Source organism: Camelina sativa, chromosome 14 (assembly GCF_000633955.1).
Source record: "Camelina sativa cultivar DH55 chromosome 14, Cs, whole genome shotgun sequence".
Lineage (NCBI taxonomy): Eukaryota > Viridiplantae > Streptophyta > Magnoliopsida > Brassicales > Brassicaceae > Camelina > Camelina sativa.
Window position 1 is genome coordinate 12,094,351 of NC_025698.1, and position 24,250 is coordinate 12,118,600.

At 37.6% G+C, this 24,250-nt stretch overlaps 5 protein-coding genes across 6 annotated transcripts in view; 3 read left to right on the forward strand and 2 right to left on the reverse strand.

Moving 5' to 3' along the window:
- LOC104741120 (microtubule-associated protein TORTIFOLIA1-like) overlaps nucleotides 1-1,794 on the forward strand; it is a 3,082-nt gene extending 1,288 nt beyond the window's left edge. The window contains exons 2-6 of one of the 2 annotated variants that reach the window (XM_010461902.2): nucleotides 46-287; nucleotides 366-468; nucleotides 563-1,119; nucleotides 1,224-1,594; nucleotides 1,680-1,794. In XM_010461902.2, the coding sequence (XP_010460204.1) occupies nucleotides 46-287; nucleotides 366-468; nucleotides 563-1,119; nucleotides 1,224-1,594; nucleotides 1,680-1,692 (1,286 nt within the window). In that variant the 3' untranslated portion in view covers nucleotides 1,693-1,794. Of the gene's footprint in view, nucleotides 1-20; nucleotides 288-365; nucleotides 469-562; nucleotides 1,120-1,223; nucleotides 1,595-1,679 lie in introns of both variants that reach the window. The other variant, XM_010461901.2, reaches the window with a different exon arrangement.
- Nucleotides 6,506-8,838, forward strand: LOC104741121 (glycosyltransferase family 92 protein At1g27200-like). The gene has a single exon (XM_010461903.2). It carries the CDS (start codon nucleotides 6,792-6,794, stop codon nucleotides 8,529-8,531), a length of 1,740 nt encoding a protein of 579 aa, XP_010460205.1. The 5' UTR covers nucleotides 6,506-6,791; the 3' UTR covers nucleotides 8,532-8,838.
- On the forward strand, nucleotides 9,557-11,788 carry LOC104741122 (probable inactive receptor kinase At1g27190). Its single transcript, XM_010461905.2, has one exon. It carries the CDS (start codon nucleotides 9,719-9,721, stop codon nucleotides 11,513-11,515), a length of 1,797 nt encoding a protein of 598 aa, XP_010460207.1. The 5' UTR covers nucleotides 9,557-9,718; the 3' UTR covers nucleotides 11,516-11,788.
- LOC104741125 (disease resistance protein TAO1-like) lies at nucleotides 12,442-20,720 on the reverse strand. The gene is made up of 6 exons (XM_010461909.2): nucleotides 20,632-20,720; nucleotides 19,637-20,183; nucleotides 15,472-16,624; nucleotides 14,969-15,376; nucleotides 13,279-14,874; nucleotides 12,442-13,200 (listed from the first exon to the last, which is right to left on the reverse strand). Exons 2-6 carry the CDS (start codon nucleotides 20,113-20,115, stop codon nucleotides 12,664-12,666), a joined length of 4,173 nt encoding a protein of 1,390 aa, XP_010460211.1. The 5' UTR covers nucleotides 20,116-20,183; nucleotides 20,632-20,720; the 3' UTR covers nucleotides 12,442-12,663.
- LOC104741124 (protein PopC-like) lies at nucleotides 20,470-23,286 on the reverse strand. Its single transcript, XM_010461908.2, has 3 exons — nucleotides 23,043-23,286; nucleotides 21,353-22,936; nucleotides 20,470-21,272 (listed from the first exon to the last, which is right to left on the reverse strand). Exons 1-3 carry the CDS (start codon nucleotides 23,055-23,057, stop codon nucleotides 20,727-20,729), a joined length of 2,145 nt encoding a protein of 714 aa, XP_010460210.1. The 5' UTR covers nucleotides 23,058-23,286; the 3' UTR covers nucleotides 20,470-20,726.

A 24,250-nucleotide genomic window follows, 5' to 3' on the forward strand; every position in this document is an offset into this window, starting at 1 on the left:
TGAGGAAGTCGTTGCCTAAGATTGGGAAGTTGCTTAAGAGTGAAGGTTTTAAAGCTAAAGCTGCGTTGTTGAGTGCCGTCGGGAGTATCATTACCGCCGGTGGTGCGGGTACTAAACCGGTTTTGGATTGGTTAGTTCCGGTTTTGATTGAGTTTTTAAGCTGCGAGGATTGGGCTGCGAGGAAGTCTGCTGCGGAGGCGTTGGGTAAAGTTGCGACGGCTGAAGACTTGGCTTCTCAATACAAGAAAGCTTCCACGGCGGCTCTTGAGAGCAGAAGATTTGATAAGGTAAAAAAAGTTTTAAAAAAAAAGACTTATTTTGGTATGTGTTCTGTTTTTGACGCTTAGTGGATTATACAAATGTAGGTGAAAAGTGTGAGAGAAACTATGAATCGAGCATTGAATCTATGGAAGGAAGTTTCAAATGATGATGAAGCTTCTTTATCTCCATCAAGATCTTCTTCAACAGGTATGTGTACTAGTCATGACTTTGTTGTCTCTGTATAGATACAGTGAAAATGTAAAAGTTTTAACTTGTTGAATTCTACAAATTTGGTTATCAGATGATGGTAGTAGCATTGGATGCTTTACCTCAGTCACGAGAAGTTCAACAATGGACGTTGGTTTTAAATCCGGGAGACCAAAGAAAGTAACGCCTATGATGAAGAGGTCCCCATCCGTGCCTGTGAATAGATCATATCCAGCAACTAGACAAAAGGAGAACCTTCCAAAGAGAAATCAAGGGAATATGACCATGTTAGCAGCTGTAGCCTCTATTGTGGATAACAACAAGGGACCACCACAGTTTACTCCGATTAAGCAATCTTCGGTAGAATCGGAAGAGACGGCGAACTCAGGGCCAGGGGGACCAGATATAATCAAACATACTATCTCTGAGAAAAGCCGGGAAGATAACAAAGTATCTGGCTTTGGTGGTTTGAAGTCTGGCTCAAGGGTTGCACCTTGCGGTAGTGACGATGGTGATTCTTATGATTCTGTTGCCAAGAATTGTAAAGATGATGTTGATGAGAGCAGGAAAGATAGTGAGGAACTGTCTTTGATACGGGAACAGCTTGCTCTCATTGAGAATCAACAGTCTAGTCTCTTAGACCTACTACAGGTATTATACAATTGGTATTAGTGTAAATGGAATGTTTAGTTATGAAGATGACTCAGTCCTCCTCACTGATGTAGTACTTCAATTTTTTTTCATTTTGGATTTAGAAATTTATGGGAACCTCACAGAGTGGCATCCAGTCTCTGGAGTCTCGTGTCAGCGGTCTAGAGATGGCTTTGGATGAAATATCATGCGATCTAGCGGTTTCTAACGGAAGAGTTCCTAAGAATAGTAGTGGCTGTGCGGGAGAGAGTTGTTCAAAACTACCTGGTACAGAGTTTTTAAGTCCCAAGTTCTGGAAAAAGACAGAGGAGAGACCACGGATTAGAAACACAGCTAGTGAAATGGCTGCTCATGGCCGAGTATCAACAACAGACGCGAACAACATTCAAAGAGGAGGTTCTGTTTTTCAAAAGAGATCACCAAGAGACCAGTTCCAAGACTCTATGCATACAACACTACAGAAACCAACCACCAGGTAAAAGCATCTTTTAGTTGCTTTCCTCAGTGATTATTTTACCCTCTGAAGCTTTGGTTATTAAAGGTTTGCTTTGCGTATTCAGATTATCTACTTGAAGTAAAGAGCGGAGAAAGAGTGCACTTGAGTGATTCAATTTTTTTGAGGAAGAGAGTGATGAAGCTGACCAGACACCGACTCAAGAAGCTGAAAATGAAAAACAAAAAGAGCCAAATCTCAGATTCGATGCTCTGCTTCAAACCGCTTGTTTGAAATTTTAAGCTCTCTCTGATCACACATGTTAAAGGAAGCTTCGTATTATTAATTTAATCAGTGAGTGAATCAAGAGAGAGTTTCAAAAAGATTAAAATGCATGTGAATAGATCTGATATTTATTGTAATGTCAGCATTAGAGTTATTGACAAAACCATGAATAGAAGAAGAGATGTAAAGATTTGTGTGACTGTGTTTGTGTTTCTTTACTCCGAGATCTGTACTGTAAATCTTTTGGGAAAGAAAGGAATTATTGGTTTGCCGCTACGTAAGAATCAAGACAATACACAAATGAGTTCACTACACTCAATAATAATATGTCATGTCAGCGTCAGAAATTATTGAATGCCAACTCCTATTCATATGACGGTCTGATACATACACAATAAAACGATTTTTTTACATATAGTGATAAATGGATGATAAGATAAGGTAGGTGATAAAAACATGACTACCACAAAAAGTCCTGCATTGTTTTCAGTATCATGGTCCCGCGATGCAATGGACGAACCTAATTTCAAAACAAAAACAAAACGAAAAAAATACTCCATTAAAGGGAACATTTAATCAGTTGGCAAATCCGGTGGCCGCAAATGTTGAATAATAATATTATCATGTACGCCATTTATCCCATTTTTTTGGTTTTGGATTACCTAGAACTAGAAGAGGTTATTATGGATCTTTGGGTTTGATAGTGTCTTCGGACCGGAGACCAAAACAAAGTAAAATCATAGTCGGTATTGATATGAAATTTTGCTTGTGTCCATGATGTTAAAGCGAACTAGACCGCATCAGACTAGGGAAAAGTACAACCGAATAAGTCAAAGTAAGAGTCAGCAGCTGGATTCCTTTTCGTTTGTTGTATACTTGTATGCAATGCAACTAATCAACTGTATACAGCCGCACGTGGTCGGTCTTTGAGGTCAGAAATTGCAACTCATCGTCTCGCTCTATTAATGTTAATTTTAAGGCCGCCCCAATTGGGCCCAAATGTAGGGGATTGAATTTGGTTTGTTAGCTTGTGACCCAATCGTTGTGGAATTTTGTAACTTTTAAAATTCCAGAGGAGGAACCTTTTGTTTTTTTTGGTAGAAACCAGAGGAGGAACATTTATTGGCAGTAATGTGGTACGAATTTTTTTTTGGAAAAGTACCAAAAAAACAATGGTTCCAAACTCGGAGCAGAAGTCAAATCGGCTCAATCTATTCCATCTAAGTAGGGTTTGGTCCTAACAAAGAGATCTTCAAGTTTGATTAATGCATTTTTCTCATCGTTTCATATAATTGTGGAAGTAATTTGACTTGTTTTGGGAACTTCTCTTATTACTAATTTACTATATCCAAAAGATGTTTGTATTGTATTTAACTATTTATATATGCAATTCTGAGATCTATTGGGTTTTACGTAAACCTAGCACTAGCATAAACATAAATCTTGTCCGATCCGTGGAGGAATCAAGTCGTCAGAACTTATTGTGAAAAATTGGAGATTGTTGTTCGATCGATAGTTTACCCAAAAGTTAAAGAAAATGTATTGGGAGCTTCAAACTCAATATTAGCTTCTTCTTATTATTTTTTGGTCTCTTATAATGTGAAGATAATACTAGCTATTTTATTAGAAAGATTTTACGTAGAGGATTGCTTAATTAAAGTGTTTTGGAAGTTACCGTGTATAATCGACGATGGCCTCAGCATTTATACGCCTAGGGTTATATATAGTTTAGTTTTGTTAGGAGCCGACTCATTGTGGATATTGGATAGAGAAATTTGAGTGTATAACCAACAAAAAATCTTTAATTCATTTGATAACTATTCTAACTATAAAACTGTTATATACTATATATTTTCTATATTAATCACAAAATTACTTCTACTATCACCACCGTTTATCACCATCTCCTACTACTACCAACCACCATCCACCACCACCTCCGACCACCGTTCACTATCTCCGACCACCGCGCACCACCACCTTCGGCCACTGCGCACCACCACCTCCGGCCGGAGCTACCACCTCCGGTTACCGGCCGGTCACCACCTCTGGTCACCTGCCGTCCACCACCTCCGGTTACCGGCCGGCCACCACCTCCAATCATCGGCCGACCACCTACCTCCACCACCTCTAGCCACCTCTGACCACCACCTTTGGTCACCGGCCGGCCACCTACCTCCACCACCTCTAGCCACTTCCGGCCACCTTCCTCCACAACCTCCGGCCACCTACCTCCACCACCTCTGGCCACCTTCCTCCACCACCATTAAAACCCCACTTGGTAATTATTTCTACCCCTTATGTTATTTACTTAATTTTTTGAATTATTAAGCTATATTCTTAATTATATACCAGAATTTGGTTAGCAGACAAATTAGCCCTATTGGATAATAACATGCTTGTGTACCAGTGTATATGGTTTTTTTTTGTGAACATATTATGATTTTTTTTTTGGTGTATGCTATAAAGACAGGAGTATAAGAAATGATAAAACAGCAAAGATAAAGTATGGGATACGGAAAGAAGAATGTAGCTGGTTTTAATGGCAATCATTCATAATAGAAAGAGCCAAACAAGAATAACAAACATGATGATAAAGGGGGATATATAAATTTAAGAATGGATGTATAATTGTAATGGAAGGCACATTCCATTTCTTTTTGTTAATTGAGAGAGTAAATCCCCATACTTATGCAGGGGTCTGAGACTAATCTTTATGGGAGAGGGTATTTTACGGATAGGGTTCCCCATGTATGCAAATAGGCCGTAAGCAATGGACATATACCCATGTGGCCAAAGAAATAAAACTGAGTAATTCTGCATTTGGAGAGAATCGATCCTTGACCTAGACCAACAAGGCGACTCTTCCATTAATACTAGAACTACTAGCTCATCACTTTGTGGTAAAGAATGGATGTAATCATTTGTTATAATTTATACATTAAAAAAAAAATGGGGGCGAGAAAGAGAACAAAGGAACATGATTCCAGCGATTCAAATAAGTAATGTGCAAGACAACTTCCCACTATCCTAAAGTAAACCCTATACCTAATCTCCACGTTCTTCATATCCAATTTTGGCTAATCTCTTTTTTATATATATAATATGTATGACTCATTACAGAATCGATCAATATTTTTTTTTATTTTATTTACCAACACTCTAAAATATGACTTATTAATCAGTACTATATGATTTCTATTTTTTTTTTAAACAAAACTCTAGTTACAAAAACCATGTTTACTCTGCAAGATATTTGATTGGCTAAGACCACCAAAAACATATCAATATTTGGGATCAAACATATACTAGTACTATAATTCATCACTCACTTTTTCGTTTGTCCTTTTCCAACATTTGTTATATACGTATATTATTTGAAAAGATTTAAATATATATGCCGAATGCCTTTATGTATATCTTACAAAATCCATAACAATCACGATAATTAATTTCACAAGACACACGTATTAAACTCATTATAATACTAGATTAAAAATGAAATGAAATACTAGACGTCGGTTAAAGAGGACAAAACCAAGCTATCTCAAATCCAATGATACAAAGAAAGAATTATTATTGACTAATATACCCTTAGCAAAATTGTATGTACTTCTTTAAAACACACCATTTGATCAATGAACCAAACTTTCGAGGTCGGCAACGCAATATGGATGAAGAGCAATCGCCTTCAGCGTCACATCCATCAAGACCTACATTGTAATAAGATGAACTCGTGAGAAGCCAATTTTTTAAGAGACGTAACAAAACTAATATCATAGATCTTTTACCGTCACAAAGTAAATCTACTTAACTAACCATTTGATTATCTTTTACTAATTAAAATATCAAGTACTGAAAAGAGTTTGTCGTCGAGCATACTTATTACTATAGTGACAAAACATGTTCACAAGATTTTGTTTTACCAAATTGAACGTTTAAAGGTGTCATTTCCTAACCAATTCTTAATTTAAAGAATACTATATAGATACAAACAGGTTTATCTAAAATACTAGTATATAATTAGGTTCAAGTTCAACCCATTTCATCTTTGATGTCATCATCATTCAACGCATTGATATTATTTATTTGTACAGCCAAATTAAACTAATCAAACCATACATATTCCTCACCGACCAATCGTGTTGCTACACACATTAGCAGCCTTTACTTTAGAATTATACAATCATGCTTGCTTTTGTACCAAGAGGTTTGGTCCTCTTCCTCATCCTCCAGCGAATCTTGAAAAACAATAATTATTTGCCGTAAAAAAACTAAAAGACCACGCAACTACGCAACTACACAACTGTCACAGAATCATACGTCTCTCTCTCTTTTTTTTTTGCAAAAGCCCTTAGAAAAAAAAGAAGAAAAAAGACGAGAGAGAATATGGTCCACCTCATCCTCGCATCTTTGGACACAAGTCGCACAACTAGTGGCATCTTTCTCGCCTTAATTATTAAACTAACACAAATCATAAAGCCATAGAAGAAAATGACTTGTTAACTCTAAACTCCTTAACTAATCACTTTAATTAACACAAAAGTGAGCAAATGATTAGTACTACTTACTAATCGGTGGCGTTAACAAGATTTTCTAACGCGACTCAAAAATACAAAAACGCGTCTTCCTTGTTTCTTTCCTTCTTTATCACAACGATTATTTCCGTTTTTATTCTTTACAAACGATTTCAGAGAATAAAGTAATTAAATTCCATTATATATATTCCTTTCTTTAATCTCTTTACATATATAAAAAAAAAAAAAAGGAACAAGAAGAAAGGTACTTTTGTCGGCCGGCGCAACCCAAAAAAAAAACCAGATCTCTTCTTCTTCTTCAGATCAGTGTTTTATTAAGCACGACGAACCCTTGTTCTGTTTCTTCTAACAACCAGAAGCAAAAAAAAAAAAAAGTTTTAATTTTTGTGAGGCTAAGCAAAAGAGAAGAGAAGAAGATGACGGAGTATGAGAATGGGAAGAAGAGGAAAGTACGAAACAAACATCAACTGAAAGCACAGTTCTTGTCTCAAAGGTATCTAATCTCATGCTTCTGTTGTTGTTTCTTCGTCTTGCTCTTCTTCTTATCTTCCGACCGTATCTCCACACTCTCTGTTCGCTCCGATTCCCTGAGACCGTCTCTTCGTGTTCCTGCTCTCTCCGTTTTATCGTCCATGGATTCGATTCACCGTTCGTTTCACGGCGGCGTTAAGTTCCCTGAGTTGAGAGTTGACGACAGAGTTCAATTCCCCGACCACTTGTTGCTGATTCTCTCGAGTAAGATCGGGAGAGGTGATGAGAAAAACCTAGTTTGTGTGTATCGTGGAGTAAAGGAAGAGACTTTAGTGTTGCCCTCGATTTCTAGTGACGAATTCGATGAGTTTAGATCCATTGTTCGTTGCCCTAACGCTCCTTTGAACTACTCTTCATCTGTTGATTTGCGATTCCGTGGAGATTTGGCGAAGAAGAGGCAGAGGCAGAGCAGTCGTGTTCATAATTGGGAAAAAATTGGTTACGAGGCCGTGGTTGATGGTGACACGGTGGTTGTGTTTGTTAAAGGATTGACTCGAAGGCCTCACAAGGAATCAGATCCTTCTTACTACAAGTGTCAATTCGAGATTGGTGATTCGGATGAGAAAGAAGTGACTCAAGCTCTCGCTGCAGCGCAAGAAGTTGTGAGGTGTGTTTCCCCTGAGAGTTTGAAGCTAAATCCAGAGATGATGTTTCGTGTGAGCGTGATTCATATTGATCCTAGAGGAAGAACTACGCCTGCTTTGCCTTCGGTTGCGAGACTCTACGGTTCTGATTTGATCGAGAAGAGTGTGGTTCATAATAAGCATGAGCTTTGTGTTTGTACAATGCTTTGGAACCAAGCTCCGTTCTTGCGTGAGTGGATCATGTATCACTCGTGGCTTGGTGTCGAGCGTTGGTTTATATATGACAACAACAGCGATGATGGTATACAAGATGAGATTGAGTTGCTCAGTTCGGAGAATTACAATGTGAGTCGACATGTTTGGCCTTGGATCAAGACTCAAGAAGCAGGTTTCTCGCATTGTGCGGTTAGAGCGAAAGAAGAATGCAATTGGGTTGGATTCTTTGATGTTGACGAGTTCTACTACTTCCCTACACATCGTTCTCAAGGCTTACCGAGTAAAAACGCTTTGAAGTCTCTTGTATCAAACTACACTTCATGGGATCTTGTTGGAGAGATCAGAACAGAATGTCATAGTTATGGTCCATCCGGTTTAACCTCGGTTCCATCACAAGGCGTGACAGTAGGTTACACTTGTAGACAAGCGAACCCCGAGAGGCATAAGTCGATCATACGACCAGAGTTGCTCACGAGCTCATTGCTAAACGAAGTTCATCATTTTCAATTGAAAGAAGGAATAGGGCATATGAGTTTGGTGGAGAGTGTAGCGGTAGTGAACCATTACAAGTACCAAGTTTGGGAGACTTTTAAAGCAAAGTTTTACAGAAGAGTGGCTACTTATGTTGTGGACTGGCAAGAGAATCAGAACCAAGGGTCTAAAGATCGAGCTCCGGGGCTAGGGACAGAGGCCATTGAGCCGCCTGATTGGAAAAGAAGGTTCTGTGAAGTGTGGGATACTGGATTGAAGGATTTGGTATTGTCGAATTTTGCTGATCAAGTGACTGGTTATTTGCTGTGGCAGAGGCAACAACAACAGGAATGACTTTTTTTTTGTTTAGTTGGTTGGTTGGTTGCTGAGAGATAACTTCATCATGTGTACATTCATTTTTACATTTGACAAGGAGATTTACATACGAAGTCTATATTATTATTTCCTTCTTTTGTTACTTCATTTTTTTTGTTGGGTTGGTGGTGGGAAGAATTGAAATGGCTTCTAATCTTTTGTTTTTTTCAGAGTTTACCACATATGTCTTTTGTTTTTTCAGAGTTTACCACATGTATAAATTTCGGTAACACTGCAAAATTCTTCTTTTTTTTTCTTTGGGTTCTTATATGAATTTATTAGTCTTTCGATCCTTGTTTTGTTTGGTTGATGTCATTCATAATATATATTTTTGTCCATATAAACAAAAGTTAAGAATCGCAAACAATGTTCTTGGGTTTTGGCTTATTTAAGTTGTCAAAAAAAAAAAAAAAAAAAAATAAAGAGTATGTGCATACATGCTTCTCATTTTTGTCTTTTTCTTTATAACAGGTTCCAAACTCTTGTGACTTATTTATTACCAGCCAACCTTTCACAAACAAATAATCTCAATTAAGTCACATTACTAGTAGATGCAAATTCAAAGTTTTTCCATCAATTGATATGTTGGAGTAAAATTACAAATTTACAATGACTGATTTTTAAGGCAAAACCTATCAATAATACACAAGAAATTTAAAAACCATACAATCCAAAAATTCTTATTGTATAGTTTGCATTAAAAAAAAAAAAAAAAAAAAANTTTTCAATGACAACATGGAGACTAGTAGAGAGACTGACTGACTTAGTTACATATATACATCATCTTCTCTTAAACACATGCTTTTTTTCTTTTCCAAACTGCGTCGTTTTGTTATCAGATTCTTTTTTTTTCCAAACAAAACAAACCATCAAAATACCAAACAAACCAAAAAAAACAAGAAAAAAAAGATAAAATACTAATAATTTCCACTAAAAGTTACTAAGAAAACAAAAAAAAAAAAAAAAAAAAAAAAAAAAAAAAAAAAAAAAAAAAAAAAAAAAAAAAAAAGTCAAAAGTTTCCCTTTCTCCTCTCAGTATCATCACACAGTCAATGAACTTTCTTCCGCCATAGAAAGCTCTCTCTCCCTCTCCTTCTCTGCTTCTAACCCTAGAAGACCACCGAACTAGATCCCCCTTTTTTTTTTTTATTATTATTATTATTATCATGAAGAAGATCTTCATTACACTTCTCTTCATCACCACCTTACTCTGTTCATCATCTTCAGCAGAAGACGACGTTCTCTGTCTCCAAGGTTTGAAAAACTCGCTCACGGATCCTTCTTCTCGACTCACCTCATGGTCTTTCCCAAACTCCTCCGCTTCTTCGATTTGTAAACTCAGCGGCGTTTCCTGCTGGAACGAGAAAGAGAATCGTATCATCTCTCTCCAGCTCCAATCGATGCAGCTCGCCGGTGAGATTCCTGAGTCTCTTAAGCTTTGTCGTAGTTTACAGTCTCTAGATCTCTCCGGAAACGATCTCTCCGGTTCGATTCCTTCTCAAATCTGTTCTTGGCTTCCTTATCTCGTTACGTTAGATCTATCTGGGAATAACCTTGGCGGATCGATTCCTACTCAGATCGTTGAGTGTAAGTTTCTAAACGCTTTGGTTTTGAGTGATAATAAGCTTTCTGGTTCGATTCCTTCTCAGTTGAGTCGATTAGATCGGCTTAGACGTCTTTCACTAGCTGGTAACGATCTCTCCGGTTCGATTCCTTCTGAGCTTTCGAGGTTTGGAGAAGATGATTTTAGTGGTAATAACGGACTTTGTGGGAAGCCTTTGTCAAAGTGTGGTGCGTTGAACGGGAGGAACCTGAGTATTATCATAGTGGCTGGTGTGATTGGGGCTGTTGGATCTTTGTGTGTTGGTTTAGTGATTTTCTGGTGGTTCTTTATTAGAGAAGGTAGTAGGAAGAAGAGAGGTTACGGTGCTGGGAAATCTAAAGATGATAGTGATTGGATTGGTTTGTTGAGGTCACATAAGCTTGTTCAGGTTACTTTGTTTCAGAAACCTATTGTGAAGATCAAATTAGGTGATTTAATGGCTGCTACGAATAATTTTAGTTCAGGGAATATCGATGTTTCGTCTAGAACTGGTGTTTCGTATAAAGCTGATTTACCTGATGGGTCTGCACTTGCGGTGAAGAGGCTTAGCGCTTGTGGGTTTGGTGAGAAACAGTTTAGGTCGGAGATGAGTAGGTTAGGAGAGATTAGACATCCGAATTTGGTGCCGCTTTTAGGTTATTGTGTTGTGGAAGATGAGAGACTGTTGGTGTATAAGCATATGTCTAATGGCACGTTGTTCTCTCAGTTGCATAATGGTGGATTGTGTGATGCTATTTTGGATTGGCCGACTCGGCTTAATATTGGTGTGGGCGCTGCTAAAGGGTTAGCTTGGCTGCATCATGGATGCCAACCGCCGTATTTGCATCAGTTTATTAGTTCCAATGTTATACTACTTGATGATGATTATGACGCTCGGATTACTGATTACGGATTGGCTAGGCTGGTTGGATCTCGTGATTCTAACGATAGCTCGTTCAATAATGGGGATTTGGGGGAGTTAGGTTATGTGGCGCCTGAGTATTCAAGCACTATGGTTGCATCTTTGAAAGGAGATGTGTATGGGTTTGGGATTGTGCTTCTTGAATTGGTTACAGGACAAAAGCCTTTGTCTGTTATTAATGGTGTGGAAGGGTTTAAAGGGAGTTTGGTTGATTGGGTGAGTCAGTATTTGGGTACGGGTAGAAGCAAAGACGCTATCGATAGAAGCATATGTGGTAAAGGACATGATGAAGAGATATTGCAGTTCTTGAAAATCGCATGTGGCTGTGTTGTGTCAAGGCCTAAGGAAAGGCCAACGATGATTCAAGTGTATGAATCTTTGAAGAGCATGGCAGATAAACACGGTGTTTCTGAGCATTACGATGAATTTCCACTGGTCTTCAACAAACAAGAAGCTTGAGTATGAAACTGAAAGTAGTCTCTTTTTTTTTTGGCAGCTTAAGCGCTAAAAAGGTATGATAAATCTACTTTGTATCAAAAGCCTTTTTTTTTTACTTTATATCTCATTCTTTGTTCCTTCCCTACTGTTCTTAGTTTTTAACAGTGTCTACTCTTGTTTGTCTTCTATCCTCCTACCGTATAATTCTGTACATTCGTTGGGTCATCAATGTACTCTTTGGAATGTATGTAACCTCTTCTGATGAAATGAGAAGATTTCTGTCATGTTTCATAATTGTATGTACAAAAGTTAACAAGTTCGTCTTGCCCTCCTACTTTGCCATTTGGTCTAATTCCTTATAGATTATGCCTTGGAGTTGAAACGTTGAAGAAGCTGTTTTTGACTGTTAATTTCATCTTTAATTCTTTAATGGTCAAAAGAGTCAATCCTTAGTTTGTTATGTTGTGATGATGATATCTTTTGGACGAGATGTGGGGTTTTGGTCTAATAATAAAGACAAGAGAGTTAAAAGAAACGGGTATGTTGGAGGCAGATGTAGAGATGTCTGCGTCTCGACTGAAGCATGGACACATGAACTTCGACCCCACTTCTCATCTTTGAATAATGCTATCGTCTTGTCACCATTTCCTTTGACAATCTGTTACTTTCTTGTTTGTTACTGTGACAAGCTGTGAAAGTCGAATTATTTTGGTACTGAGTGATTGAAATCTGGCAGATCAGATCAACATAGACTTCATCCAATTGATTCTCTTCACTCTCCAGTCTCCCAAGTCAAATATTTTTCACTATTTGATCGAAACTTTTCCTTCATCCAAAGAAAGTAGAGTGTCAATATTGGAACCGTCCATATTTTAGGTGTCATTCAATAATATACACTTACATAAAGAAAGAAGGTAAGAATATACAAATTTGGTTTCCATTTCATCTTTTTTATTTTTATTTTTAATGTAGAACAATAGAATTACATTTTACATATATGCTCCTACTGTCATTATTATGCAAAGTTGAGAAAAAGAAACGCAACATTCTTGGACATTCACAAGAAAGAGACGGACAGTACCATCATCTGTTGCAGTATCGAGCGGGACAATTTGAGCAACAGTTTGTGTGCAGTTTTCTTAACTTCTCTGGGGTAGCAGACTAGCAGTTCATGTAACGGTAGAATTAACTTCTAAGCTCGTTTCACCTTCTTTGAAAAAGTTGGCAAGTTTATGAGAAACGGTTTGCAATGTCTCGGATAAGCGATTTTCATTTCCTGTAATATCATCATCCCCTTCGTAAACCAGATGGATTCCATGCATCTTCATCTCAACTTGTTTGAATTTTTCTTCTGGTCTGATCACCTGTATGGTGTACCCATCTTTCAACATCGTAACCATTGGGTGCTGAGCTGAGTATCGGCAGATGTGGAGTTGATCATCACTTGTTCTAGGCACTCCACACAAGTGCAATGTGTGGGAATATTTGTGCTTGAGATCAAGTTGGAGAATTTGGGCTCGAACCTCCACCACATCAGACAGCTGGTTGTCACCTCCGGTTTCATGTTTACGAGCCACAACAACAGCCAGGATTACGCCTCTGAGCTCTCTGTTCGGTTGAGCTGTGAATGTGACAGGGCCTTGTGAGAACCATTCCGGGATTCTGTTTCCAGGCAAGCTAAGATTCTGCAGCATTTTCAAAGAAACCTGCATTGCAAAGCGAGTTGTTAACAAAAACTGATACTACTAAACTGATTGAGATTTTCTTGGAGTTTGAAGAATCACCTTAGAAAGTTTTTTCTTTACCGCACTAGATAAGCTGGAGTTACAGCCGCTCATGTATAATCGTTTCAGACCCGTCAACTCCCCTAGGCCTGGGACACCATTCAGTTTCACACAGTTTGTGAGATTGAGGTCATGCAAGATCGTCAGCTCTGAAAGGTCGGACATACTCTCCAACGAGAAGCAGTTTGCCAGGTTTAGTTTCTCCAGTTTACATGGAAGAGGGGGAAGACAAGTGAGCTCTTGGCAGTCATACAATGAAAGTTCTCTGAGATTTGATAAACCCTTGAGACTACACGGGAGACTGTGAAAATAATTATTCCCCAGGTTCAGTGTCATTAGAGACGTCATTTTCTCAACATCTGGGACTTTACCGTATATCCCCCAACCACGAGCATCCAGTTCCTCAAGCGACAAGAGGTTTGAGAAAGAACTTGGTAATTCTTCAAAATGAGGTTCTTTGTTTGTTGTACCTGGTGCATCACTTCTATGTAGAGGCTTCTTCAGCATTTTCAATACCATTAACTTTGAGAGGTTACCAAAACTTTCTGGCAACTCTACGATCGAAGTTTCTTCCATGTACAGATGATGAAGAGATTTCAAGTTTCCAAATGAGTTAGGAAGCCTCTTGAGCATTTTACACTTGTTCATTCGGAGTGTGACAAGGTTTTCCAGCTTGCCAAACTCTTCCGGTAGTTCCTCAATGTTAGAGCTTTCAAGGTATAAGTTACGGAGTGTGTCCATATCTCCAATTGATCCAGGCAAAACCTTTAGAGATTCGCAATACCTCAACTCAAGTTGGTGAATAAAGTGAAAGCCACTAATCTCTTTTGGTAAAGCTTCAATTGGTGTTCTGTTCAACTGAAGTACAAGAAGAGAATGTAATCCACCAATTGAGCTTGGAACCTGTTTCAGAGATTGGCAACCTTCTACTGACAAGTCAGTCAAACGTGATAGAGAGCCTGATCTTAGAGGTAGCTCCTTCACCCCAGTTCCGTTGATGAATAGTTCCTTCAATGATACGAGCTCATTGATTGTGTCAGGAATCTCAGAAAGGGATATGCATCGCCTCAAATGCAGCTTCTGGAGATTTTTCAGATCTCCAATAGAACTCGGAAGATTTTGCAGTCCAGTAGCATCATCGAGATATAGCTTCTCCAGTGATGTCAATGTTTTTAAACACGAAGGTAGCTCTTGGAAAAATACGCAACCACTTAGACTAAGCTTTTCAAGATTTTGGAGACGGAGTATAGAATCTGGTAACTTCTTTATCGCAGTACCATCCAGAAGAAGCTTTTTCAAGCATGACATGGCACCGATGTTTTCTGGTAACACTTTTAAATTTGAACAGCCAGAGAGGAAAAGTTTTTCAAGATGCTTCAGTCCAGAAACATCCACAAGAAATTCAGAAAGATTTGAACAGTTTCTGAGGTCCAGCTCAAGTAATGTTTTCAGATTACCAACTGATCTAGGAACCTTCACCAGGAGGTTGCATCGCTCGAGAACAAGCTTTTTTATGGCTTTATGGTTTGATAAATTAGGAATGGCTTCTAAGCTGTGGCAACAACGCAAATTTACAACCTTCAAGTACTTGTCCTCCTGAAAAAACAGAAAGAACTATATATGTTAGCAGTTGAAACTCTAACTCCAACTATATATACTTGCTCATGTTTCGGGAAATAAGAAAGCCTACCCTTTTGATGAGCTCGCTCTGGACTTCTCTTATTCCACTCTCTGAAAGATCAAGAACAGCAAGTTGCCTAGCAAGAAAATACGGAGGGAGATATTCTGGGCAACCTTTCCACTGTATCCACTTGAGTTCAGATGGGAGGAGTTTAAGATTTCCTTCCAGTTCCACGTTGTTAATCTGAAGAAGTCTCAACTTCTTCATTGGTACAAAAGGCTCTACGGGAATGGTGATTTCAGACCTTTTTGGCTTTTCTTCTACCGGAAGTCTTACAAACATATTCTTCAGTGACTCAAACATGGACTTCCTGCCCTGATTGTTCTGTAGATTCGTCGACACAATTTCCTCTGCAATATGGTCCCTTACAAACTTTTTTTTGAAGTCAAACACGATTCCTCGGATGGATGTTGTTCCCTGTTATCTCATTACAGAAAAAAAAACGGTCATGAGAATGTAAGTCAAATACAAATGATACATAACTCTGTAGGTATATAGATATAAATATATACCTTCATATAGTCCAATACGTTCATTATTTCACCACGATCCCAAAGTCTACTACGCATTTCAGGATCATCTCTGCTTTCTTTAAGGACCATCTGCCTACCCATGTCTCTGATCTGATCATGCATCGACAGAGTATCGTCTTTCATGATCTCAAGGAGAGACTTCTGTCTGAGGACACTGAGGGCAACCTCAGCGTGATACCCACATCCTTTTAAAATGTCGACAACTTCTTCTTTCGTTATTTCCATTTTGAGAAAGAGACATGCAATGTCAAGGAATATTTTCTTTTGTTCATCGTCTAAAGATTCGAAACTCAGAGACAGAACACTATGAAGTTTGTCTGGCTGGAAATGCTTCAGCTTCTCTAGTTCAACTTGCCATTCGTCTTCGTCTTTGTCATACAAATGAGAACCAAACAGTTTAACAGCCAGTGGCAAACGCCCCGTCGCCTCGGCAATCTTCTTGGACAAGTCCAATAAACTCTCTGTTGGTGGTTTTTCTTTACGTAGTGAATAGAAACTAAACAGCTTCAATGCCTCCATCTCAGTCAAGCACTTGACCTCATATCGTAGTTTCACTGAGAGCCTACTCAGAACCTCTTCATCTCTGGTAGTGATGACTATAACGCTTCCTTCATTATACCATCCAGTTTCACCAACCAAGGCATCAACCTGGTCTGCGTCATCAACATCATCCAAAACCACAAGAATCTTCTTTTCACGAGCATTTCGTTTTATTATTTCCCGGCCTCTGCTAACAGCTTCTATTTCAGGTAACAAACCGAAAAGTTCCTTGATGAGAGTTTTTTGTAGATTGACTAAACCATCTTGGTCCGATGATTTTTCCCTAACACTTTCGATGAAAACTCGATGAGACTTGAAGTTGACAATGATCTTGTTATAGAAGGATTTTGCGAGGGTCGTCTTTCCAATACCACCCATACCGTAAAGCCCCAGGACCTGAACGCCAGAACTGGATTCGATGTCCAACAGATTCATCAAGTCCTTCACAGATTTTACCAGCCCAACAGTGTAGTCTGCCACTTTCTCTGGCGTATTCCTCACTTTAGCTAAAACGTTTTTTACCACCTGCTCAATCATGTCATCTACGTTCTTTCTGTTTTTGCCATCCTTGTCATCTTCAGCAGTCTCTTTTCTGCCAAAATATAAAAAAAAAAAAAACCAAAAAACTTAATTCAACCGAGTATATATATCTACATGAATGATATACAAATGCAAATGGGATGGTTAGAGAGAGATGATGATGATGAGATAGTGGAGTGAGTCCTACGCGCAAAAAAATCCAGGGATATTTCCAACAAAATTCATAGCTCGCCTCCATCGCTGAATCGTCTCATCGTCATGTTTTTTCTCGTGTTTTTTAAAATGCTTGGCGAATTTACCGCTCTGTTTGCGGACGTCGGAGGGATCAACCCCGTAAAAGATAGGTACCATGGGACGTTTCAGAGATGATCTTCTAAGATCGCAGAGGGTAGCTAATTCATCTAGACACCAGGTAGCGTTAGCGTATTTACGGGATAAGACGATGACGGATGCGGCCGAGTCCTCGATGGCTTCGAAGAGACTTGGACCGATCTCATCCCCTCTTTCCATGCCCTCGTTGTCCCGGAAGACCCGGACCTTTTGCTTCCCGTTAAGAGCGACGTAGAGACGCTCACAGAAGTTGTCGCGCGTGTCTTTGCCTCGGAAGCTTAGAAATATCTCGAACTTGAGCCTATGCGGAACAACGCCTCCAGTCTCCATCTCCCTCTGATCCTCAACAAGCTTCTAGTCAACTCCTTTGAAATCTCATTACCTTTGGCTTTGAAAGCAGAGATGGATCTTTTAAAAATTTTAAGTGCCACTTTCTTTCTTTTTTATATGTTTATTTTAATTTGGTCAACTCTGCATCTCATGTCATGTACGTTAGCATTTTAAAACTTGTTAGTAGTTAGAGATTTTCTCAATTTCTATAATATATACTGATTTTTAATATTGTTTTGTTTCCTAGAGTTTTAACATATACTAGATGTTAGCTCACTACGCGTGAGTTGTTCATTCTGTATGAATTTAACTAAAGTAAATATGAATTTAACTAAAGTAAAGAAATCAAATTTTCTTTTGAAATAATATATTTAGTGTAATTAAATCATGTTGTATCTTATATGCCATATGCCGTATATTTTTGTAAGTATAGTCATATTTTAAAATTACTGTGATATATATTTTCATAATTTATTTTGTGGTGTAGTTATGCATATTTTTTATTTAATTATGGTGATAATTTAAAGAGATTTAAAATGTTTAAATTAAGAAAAAATTAAAATAATAAACAGTAGGTTTGCAGTGTCTCATACATATATAACTAAATGAGTCTAACCATAGATTATTAGACTAATACATTTTCCAGAAAAATAAAATTAAAAAAACAGCAACTACTTTATTAGGTTATTATCTTAAAGTCTTTAATTGTGTATGGACTTTGATTTATATGAAATGATAATGTTTCATATAGAAGAAAATAATTAAACTATATATCATATATTATATGTATATCCTATTAAAATAAACTGAAATTTTTATTTATTTAAGATATCATTGGTTAAATCAAGGAAACATAATGATATTGTAGAATTTATAAAATTATGTGAGATTTGAAATATGAGGCTATGAGGGTTATAGTGAGATATATGTCTTTTTTTTAATAGATAATTTAGAAATCGATGTATCAAAGGTAACTATTTGAGAGTTACAAAAGTGCAATTAAGTGCATACTAATACATTTTTAACATGTTATATTATATTAAATTAAATTCATTGAGAACACTACAATGATATTATTATGGGAATTACAAACAAACTTTTATACTTTTCCAACTCCTAAAATTAAAACTCATTTAATTTAAAAGTGAGTGTTGGTGGGTCCATAATTTGATTCAAAAGTATAATATGTTATACATTGATCATTTAAAAGGAATAGGAACATCTAATTCTCAAATAAACTTGATTTGTTTTGTTAAATCCAACATATGTTAATTTAAATTTAACTATGGAAATTTAAAAAATAACTATGAATAGATTAGAAAGGCAATAAATATAAAAGAAATATTTAATTTTTATCTAAATAAAATAAAAATTGAAAACAATGTTAAATATATATAATACTTTCTAAATTAAAATATAGAATCAAACTCTTACAACACATATGAGATATAACAACATTTGATATTGGTGAGAGAGGAGAAGAGAATGATTACATATAAGATGATAATCCAAATAGATAATGGAGATGAATCTTTAAAAATAAGAACAATATATAATACATATCATGTAGTCTCTAAAATTAAAATTTAGCATTAAAAATTACAATGATATTTTATTTGTTTTTTTTGTAACCTATACAGCAAAAATAAGAAATTGAAAACAAAAAAAATGAAAAATGATTTGAGGTATTATGGAAGAGAATGTGAGAAGTGGAAGAGAATGAGAGAATGTGAAAATGAGAAAGTAAAAGAATGCCAATATGTGAGAATGGGAGAATGCTTATTTATATGATAAGAATTGATGGAAGTTACATTTAGAATTATGGAGTTACAATAATAATTTAATGTTTTTGAATAAAATTGAATGGTTGTATATGATTAATGCATAATTTATTTTATTTTCAGTTATAGTTTTATTTTAATATGTGAGTTAAATCCATTGTGTTAATTAGGTCTTAAATATTATTTAAAATAATTAAATAATTAGAAATCAAATAAAAAATTAGAAAATATTAAAGAAAAATCAACCGATAAAGAAAGACCGAAACCTTATTTTTATATATATGATTTTGTCAGCCGTACGCCATACAGTTCTGCCTAGCCAATCAAATTTTTTTTGCGTTAGGTGTTAAAAAGACTATAAGAGAACAAGTTTTGATCTTCTCCAATATAGTTAATGATGATGATCTTAAGAAACATAAAGATCTGAAAACCAAAAGATCCACGCTTTGAAGTCAAGAAGAGAACTGCTAGATCAACAAATCATCTTTACTAATCAAAAGCACAAAATAAAAACCCACCTGAATTAACGCTTAAAAGTTTTATATGAGATGTATATATGTCAAAGACGCAAAGTATACCAAACATAAAAAAAAAATGGAGATTAGGAATTGATGAAGTCATACCCGTAAATCAATCCGGAGATATTTCCGACTAAAGTCATAGCTTTTTTCCATCGTTGTATCTTCTCCTCACCAAATGTTTTCGAAAGATCTTCAAAAACTTTTTTGAAAGGACCGTCATCATGTGTCCGAACTTCCCATGGTTGGACCTCATAAAAGATCGGCAACAGCAGACGTTTCAGAACTGCTTTCTGATCGCAGAGCCTAGCTAATTCTTCGAGGCGCAGGTGAGAGTTACCGTAGTTAGGGGATAAGACTACGACAAAAGCCACCGAGTCCTCTATAGCCTCCACGAGACTTGGACGTAGCTCATCATGATCCCCACCTTCCACATCATCGTTCCAAACCCGGACCTGTTCCTTGACGAGCGCTTCATAGAGACGATCCGTGAATTTGTGGCTCGTGTCTCTTTGGAAACTGAGGAATGTGTCCCACTTGATCCTCGAACGCGGATTGAAAACAGAGGTGCCGGTCTTCATCATCTCCCGATCTTTCTTCTTCGAAATCAAGTTTTCAAAGTCAATAGGATGCAGGAACTCTTCACGTGAATCTGTATTACAAGTTTTATACTATTAGTTTTAGACTTTAGTGTTTACCAAATTTTATGTTTTAATTCTTCAGTCATAATCCTAAACAACGACATGACTCTTCTCCAAACCGAAAACGTCGTGCAGTTTCATGTGTAAAACAATTCTGATCAACATTCACAGGCAACAACAAGTTTTATTATATATATTTTCTACGCATTGATTTTGTGAAGATTGAAGCCTTCAAAGGAATTTTTATTATTTTTTTTCATCATAGCTTGTATATATTAGAAAAATGTAAATCATATATGCAGTGAAGAAAAGAATAAACAATAGTCTATAATGAAGGTTATAACATTTGAATTTTTATCATCTTTTTTCATCATAGCTTCCTTAATATGTCTGGTTCTGAGGGAATATAGTAGGAAAACTATAAAGAAATGTTTTTAGTGTTTCTATTTAGTGGCTTACTTGTTTGAAGGAAACATCATCATATCTGAGCAACAACGGTTTGTATCGATAAGATTGACTGTGAGCAGTTTGATAACTTCTTTGTGGGTAGCAGATCATGTAACAGTAGATTCACTTTCTGAGCTGGCTTCACCTTCGTCGAAAGATCTGAAAAAATTGGCAAGCTTCTGAGAGACGGTTAACTGTGACTCGGTTAATAAATGTTCTTCGCCTTTAAAATCATCATCCCCTTCGTAAACCAGATGAATCCCATGCATCTTTAACTCCACGCCTTGTTTGATTGGCGGTTGTCTTTTGATCACTTGGATGGTATACCCGTCTTTCATCGTCATAACCAATGGGTGCAAAGCTGAGTAACGGCAGATGTGGAGTTGATCATTACTTGTTCTAGGAACTCCAGAGAGGTGCAATGTGTGGGTGCATAAGGCTAGGCCAAGTTTGAGAATTTGGGCTTGAACCTCCAACACATCAGGCAGCTGGTAGTCATCTCCCGTTTCCTGCTTAAGAGCCACAACAACAGCAAGGACTACTCCTCTTAGCTCTCTATTTGGTTGAGCTGAAAACGTGAGAGGGCCTTGTGAGAACCAGTCCGGGATTCTGTTTCCAGGCAAGCTCAGATTCCTCAGCAATTTCAAAGAAGCCTGCAATGAGATAAGCAAGTTTTATTTAACAGACCTTTGGGATTCACCTAATTGAGATTCTATAGAGTTTGTAGAATCACCTTGGAGAGTCTTTTCTTTACTGCAAGGGAGAATGTGGAGTTACATCCATTCATGTATAATGTTATCAGACCCGTCAAGTGCTCTAGGCCTGGAATATCAATCACTTTCTCACAGTTTGTGAGATTGAGCTCATGCAATACCTTAAGGTTGGAAAAGTCGGATATACTTTCCAACGAAAAGCAGTTTGCCAGACTTAGCTGCTCCAGTTTCCAGGGAAGAGGAGGGAGACACTTGAGCTCTCGGCAGTCATACAATGAAAGCTTTTTGAGATTTAATAACCCCTTGAGGCTAGATGGAAGGCTGTGAAAATAATTATTCCCGAGATTCAGTATTTTCACAGACGACATCTTCTCAACAACATCTGGGATTTTACCGGATATTCCACAACTACGAGCATCCATTTCCTCAAACAACATGAGGTTTGAGAACGAATATGGTACTTCCACAAAATGAGGTTCTTCACTTTCAAAACTTCTAAAAAGAGGTTTCTTCAACATCTTTAATACCCTTAGATTTGAAAGGTTCCCAAAACTTTCTGGCAACTTTGTCACCGAAGTTTCCTGCATAGACAGATGGTGAAGTGATTTCAAGTCTCCAAATGATTCAGGAAGCCTCTTAAGCTTTTTACAGTTGTTCATTCGGAGTACAACTAGGTTTTCCAGCTTGCCAAAATCTTCCGGCAATTTCTCTATGTTAGAGCCTTCAAGATATAAGCTCTGGAGTGTGTCCATATCTCTGATTGATTCAGGTAGAAACTTCAGGGATTTACAGTTTCTCAACTCAAGTTTGCGAATAAAGTGCAGGGCACCAATCTCCTCTGGTAGAGTTTCAATCGGGGTCCTGTCCAACTGTATCTGTAGAAGAGAATTTAAACCACCAATTGAACTGGGAATTTGTTTCAAAAGATTGCAACCTCCTGCTGAGAAGTCAGTCAGACATTGCAGTGAACCAGGGTTTAGAGGTAGCTCTTCCACTGCGCATCCATTGACAAATAATTCCTTCAACAATTTGAGCTCATTAATAGTGTCAGGTATCTTGGAAAGGGATGCACAATGCATCAGATGTAGCTTCTGGAGGTTTTTTAGATATCCAATAGAATTCGGAAGATTTTGCAATGCAGTACCATCAAGATATAAATCTTCCAGCGATGTCAATGTTCCTATGCACAAAGGTAGTTCTTTAATAGATCTGCAACTCTTTAGACTAAGCTTTTCAAGATTTTCGAGGCGGTAAATGGATTCCGGTAACTTCTTTATTGCAGGTCCATCAAGAAGGAGCTCTTTCAAACATGGCATGGCACCAATGTTTTCTGGTAACACACTCAGATTTGAACAGCCAGAGAGGAAAAGTTTTTCAAGACGCTTCAGCCCAGAAACATCCACAAGAAATTCAGAAAGATTTGAACAGTTTCTGAGGTCTAGCTGAAGTAATGTTTTTAGATTACCAACTGATCTAGGAACCTTCACCAGGAGGTTGCATCGCTCAAGAACAAGCTTCTCTAAGGCTTTATGGTTTGACAAATCAGGAACGGCTTCTAAGCTGTGGCAGCCACGCAAATTTAAAACCTTCAAGTTCTCATCAACCTGAAAATCAGAAATAACTATTTTTAGCAGTGAGACTCTAACTTAAACTCTGTATATATATATACTTGCCCTAGTATAGGCCTGTGAGGAAATAAAAAAGCCTTACCCCTTTGCTACGCATACTCTGGATTCGTCTTATTCTACTCTCTGAAAGATCAAGAACAGCAAGTTGCCCAGCAAGAAAATCCGGTGGGATTTTCTAATGGGCAACCTTTCCACTGTATCCACTTGAGTTCAGATGGAAGGAGTTTTAGATTTCCTTCCAGGTTCACATGATTAATCTGAAGAAGTCTCAACTTATTCATTGGTACGAAAGGCTCTACCCGAATGGTGCTTTCATAACATTTTGGCTTTTCCTCTTCTTGAGATGATATAAATTTATTCTTCAGGTAACTATATAGAGATTTGATGCCCGGATTGCTCTGAAGATTCCACAACGAAATATCCTCTGCAGTCGGGTCCCAAGCAGACTTCTTTCTGAAGTCAAATACGATTCCTTGGATGGATGATGTTCCCTGTTATCGCATTAAAGAAAAAAAGATCATGAGGATGGAAGTCAAATACAAAATGATATATACAATTGTAGATATAAATACCTTCATATTGTTCAATAAGGTCATAATTTCAGAACGATCCCAGAGTCTACTTCGCATTCTAGGATCACCGGGAATTTCTGTAAGGTCCATTTGCCTACCCATGTCTCTAATCTGATCATGCATCCAAAGAGTATCGTCTGAAAAGATCTTAACAAGAGATTTCTGTCTGAGGACACTGAGAGCAGCCTCAGCGTTAAACCCACATCCGTTCAGTACCTCGACAACTTCTTCTTTTGAAATTGTCATTCTGAGAAAGAGACACGCAATGTCGAGGAATACTTTCTTTTCTTCATCGTCTAAAGATTCGTAACTCAGGGCCAACACATCCTGAAGATTACCTGGTTGGGTATCTTTCAGCTTCTCCAATTCCTCACGGCCAAAGTCATGCCTGGTCATTCCTGTTTCACGGCTGAGATGTTTCTCCACCACAACCTGTGTAGCAATACCAGCATGGTCAAACCCGGGAACCCACAAAGCATTAAAGCCAGACATTCTCTTCCAACGAATCAGTGTATCCTCGATTGCACATGTTAGTGCGTGGCCTATATGCAATGCTCCTGTAACATTAGGAGGAGGAAGAACAATCACAAACGGTGGTTTGGAACTCGTAGCATCAGCCTTGAAAAACTCAGATTTCTCCCACCATTCATACCATCTGAACACAAAAACAACAAACAGAGATGAGATTTTAACAATTGGTGAATCAAAATAAAATCAA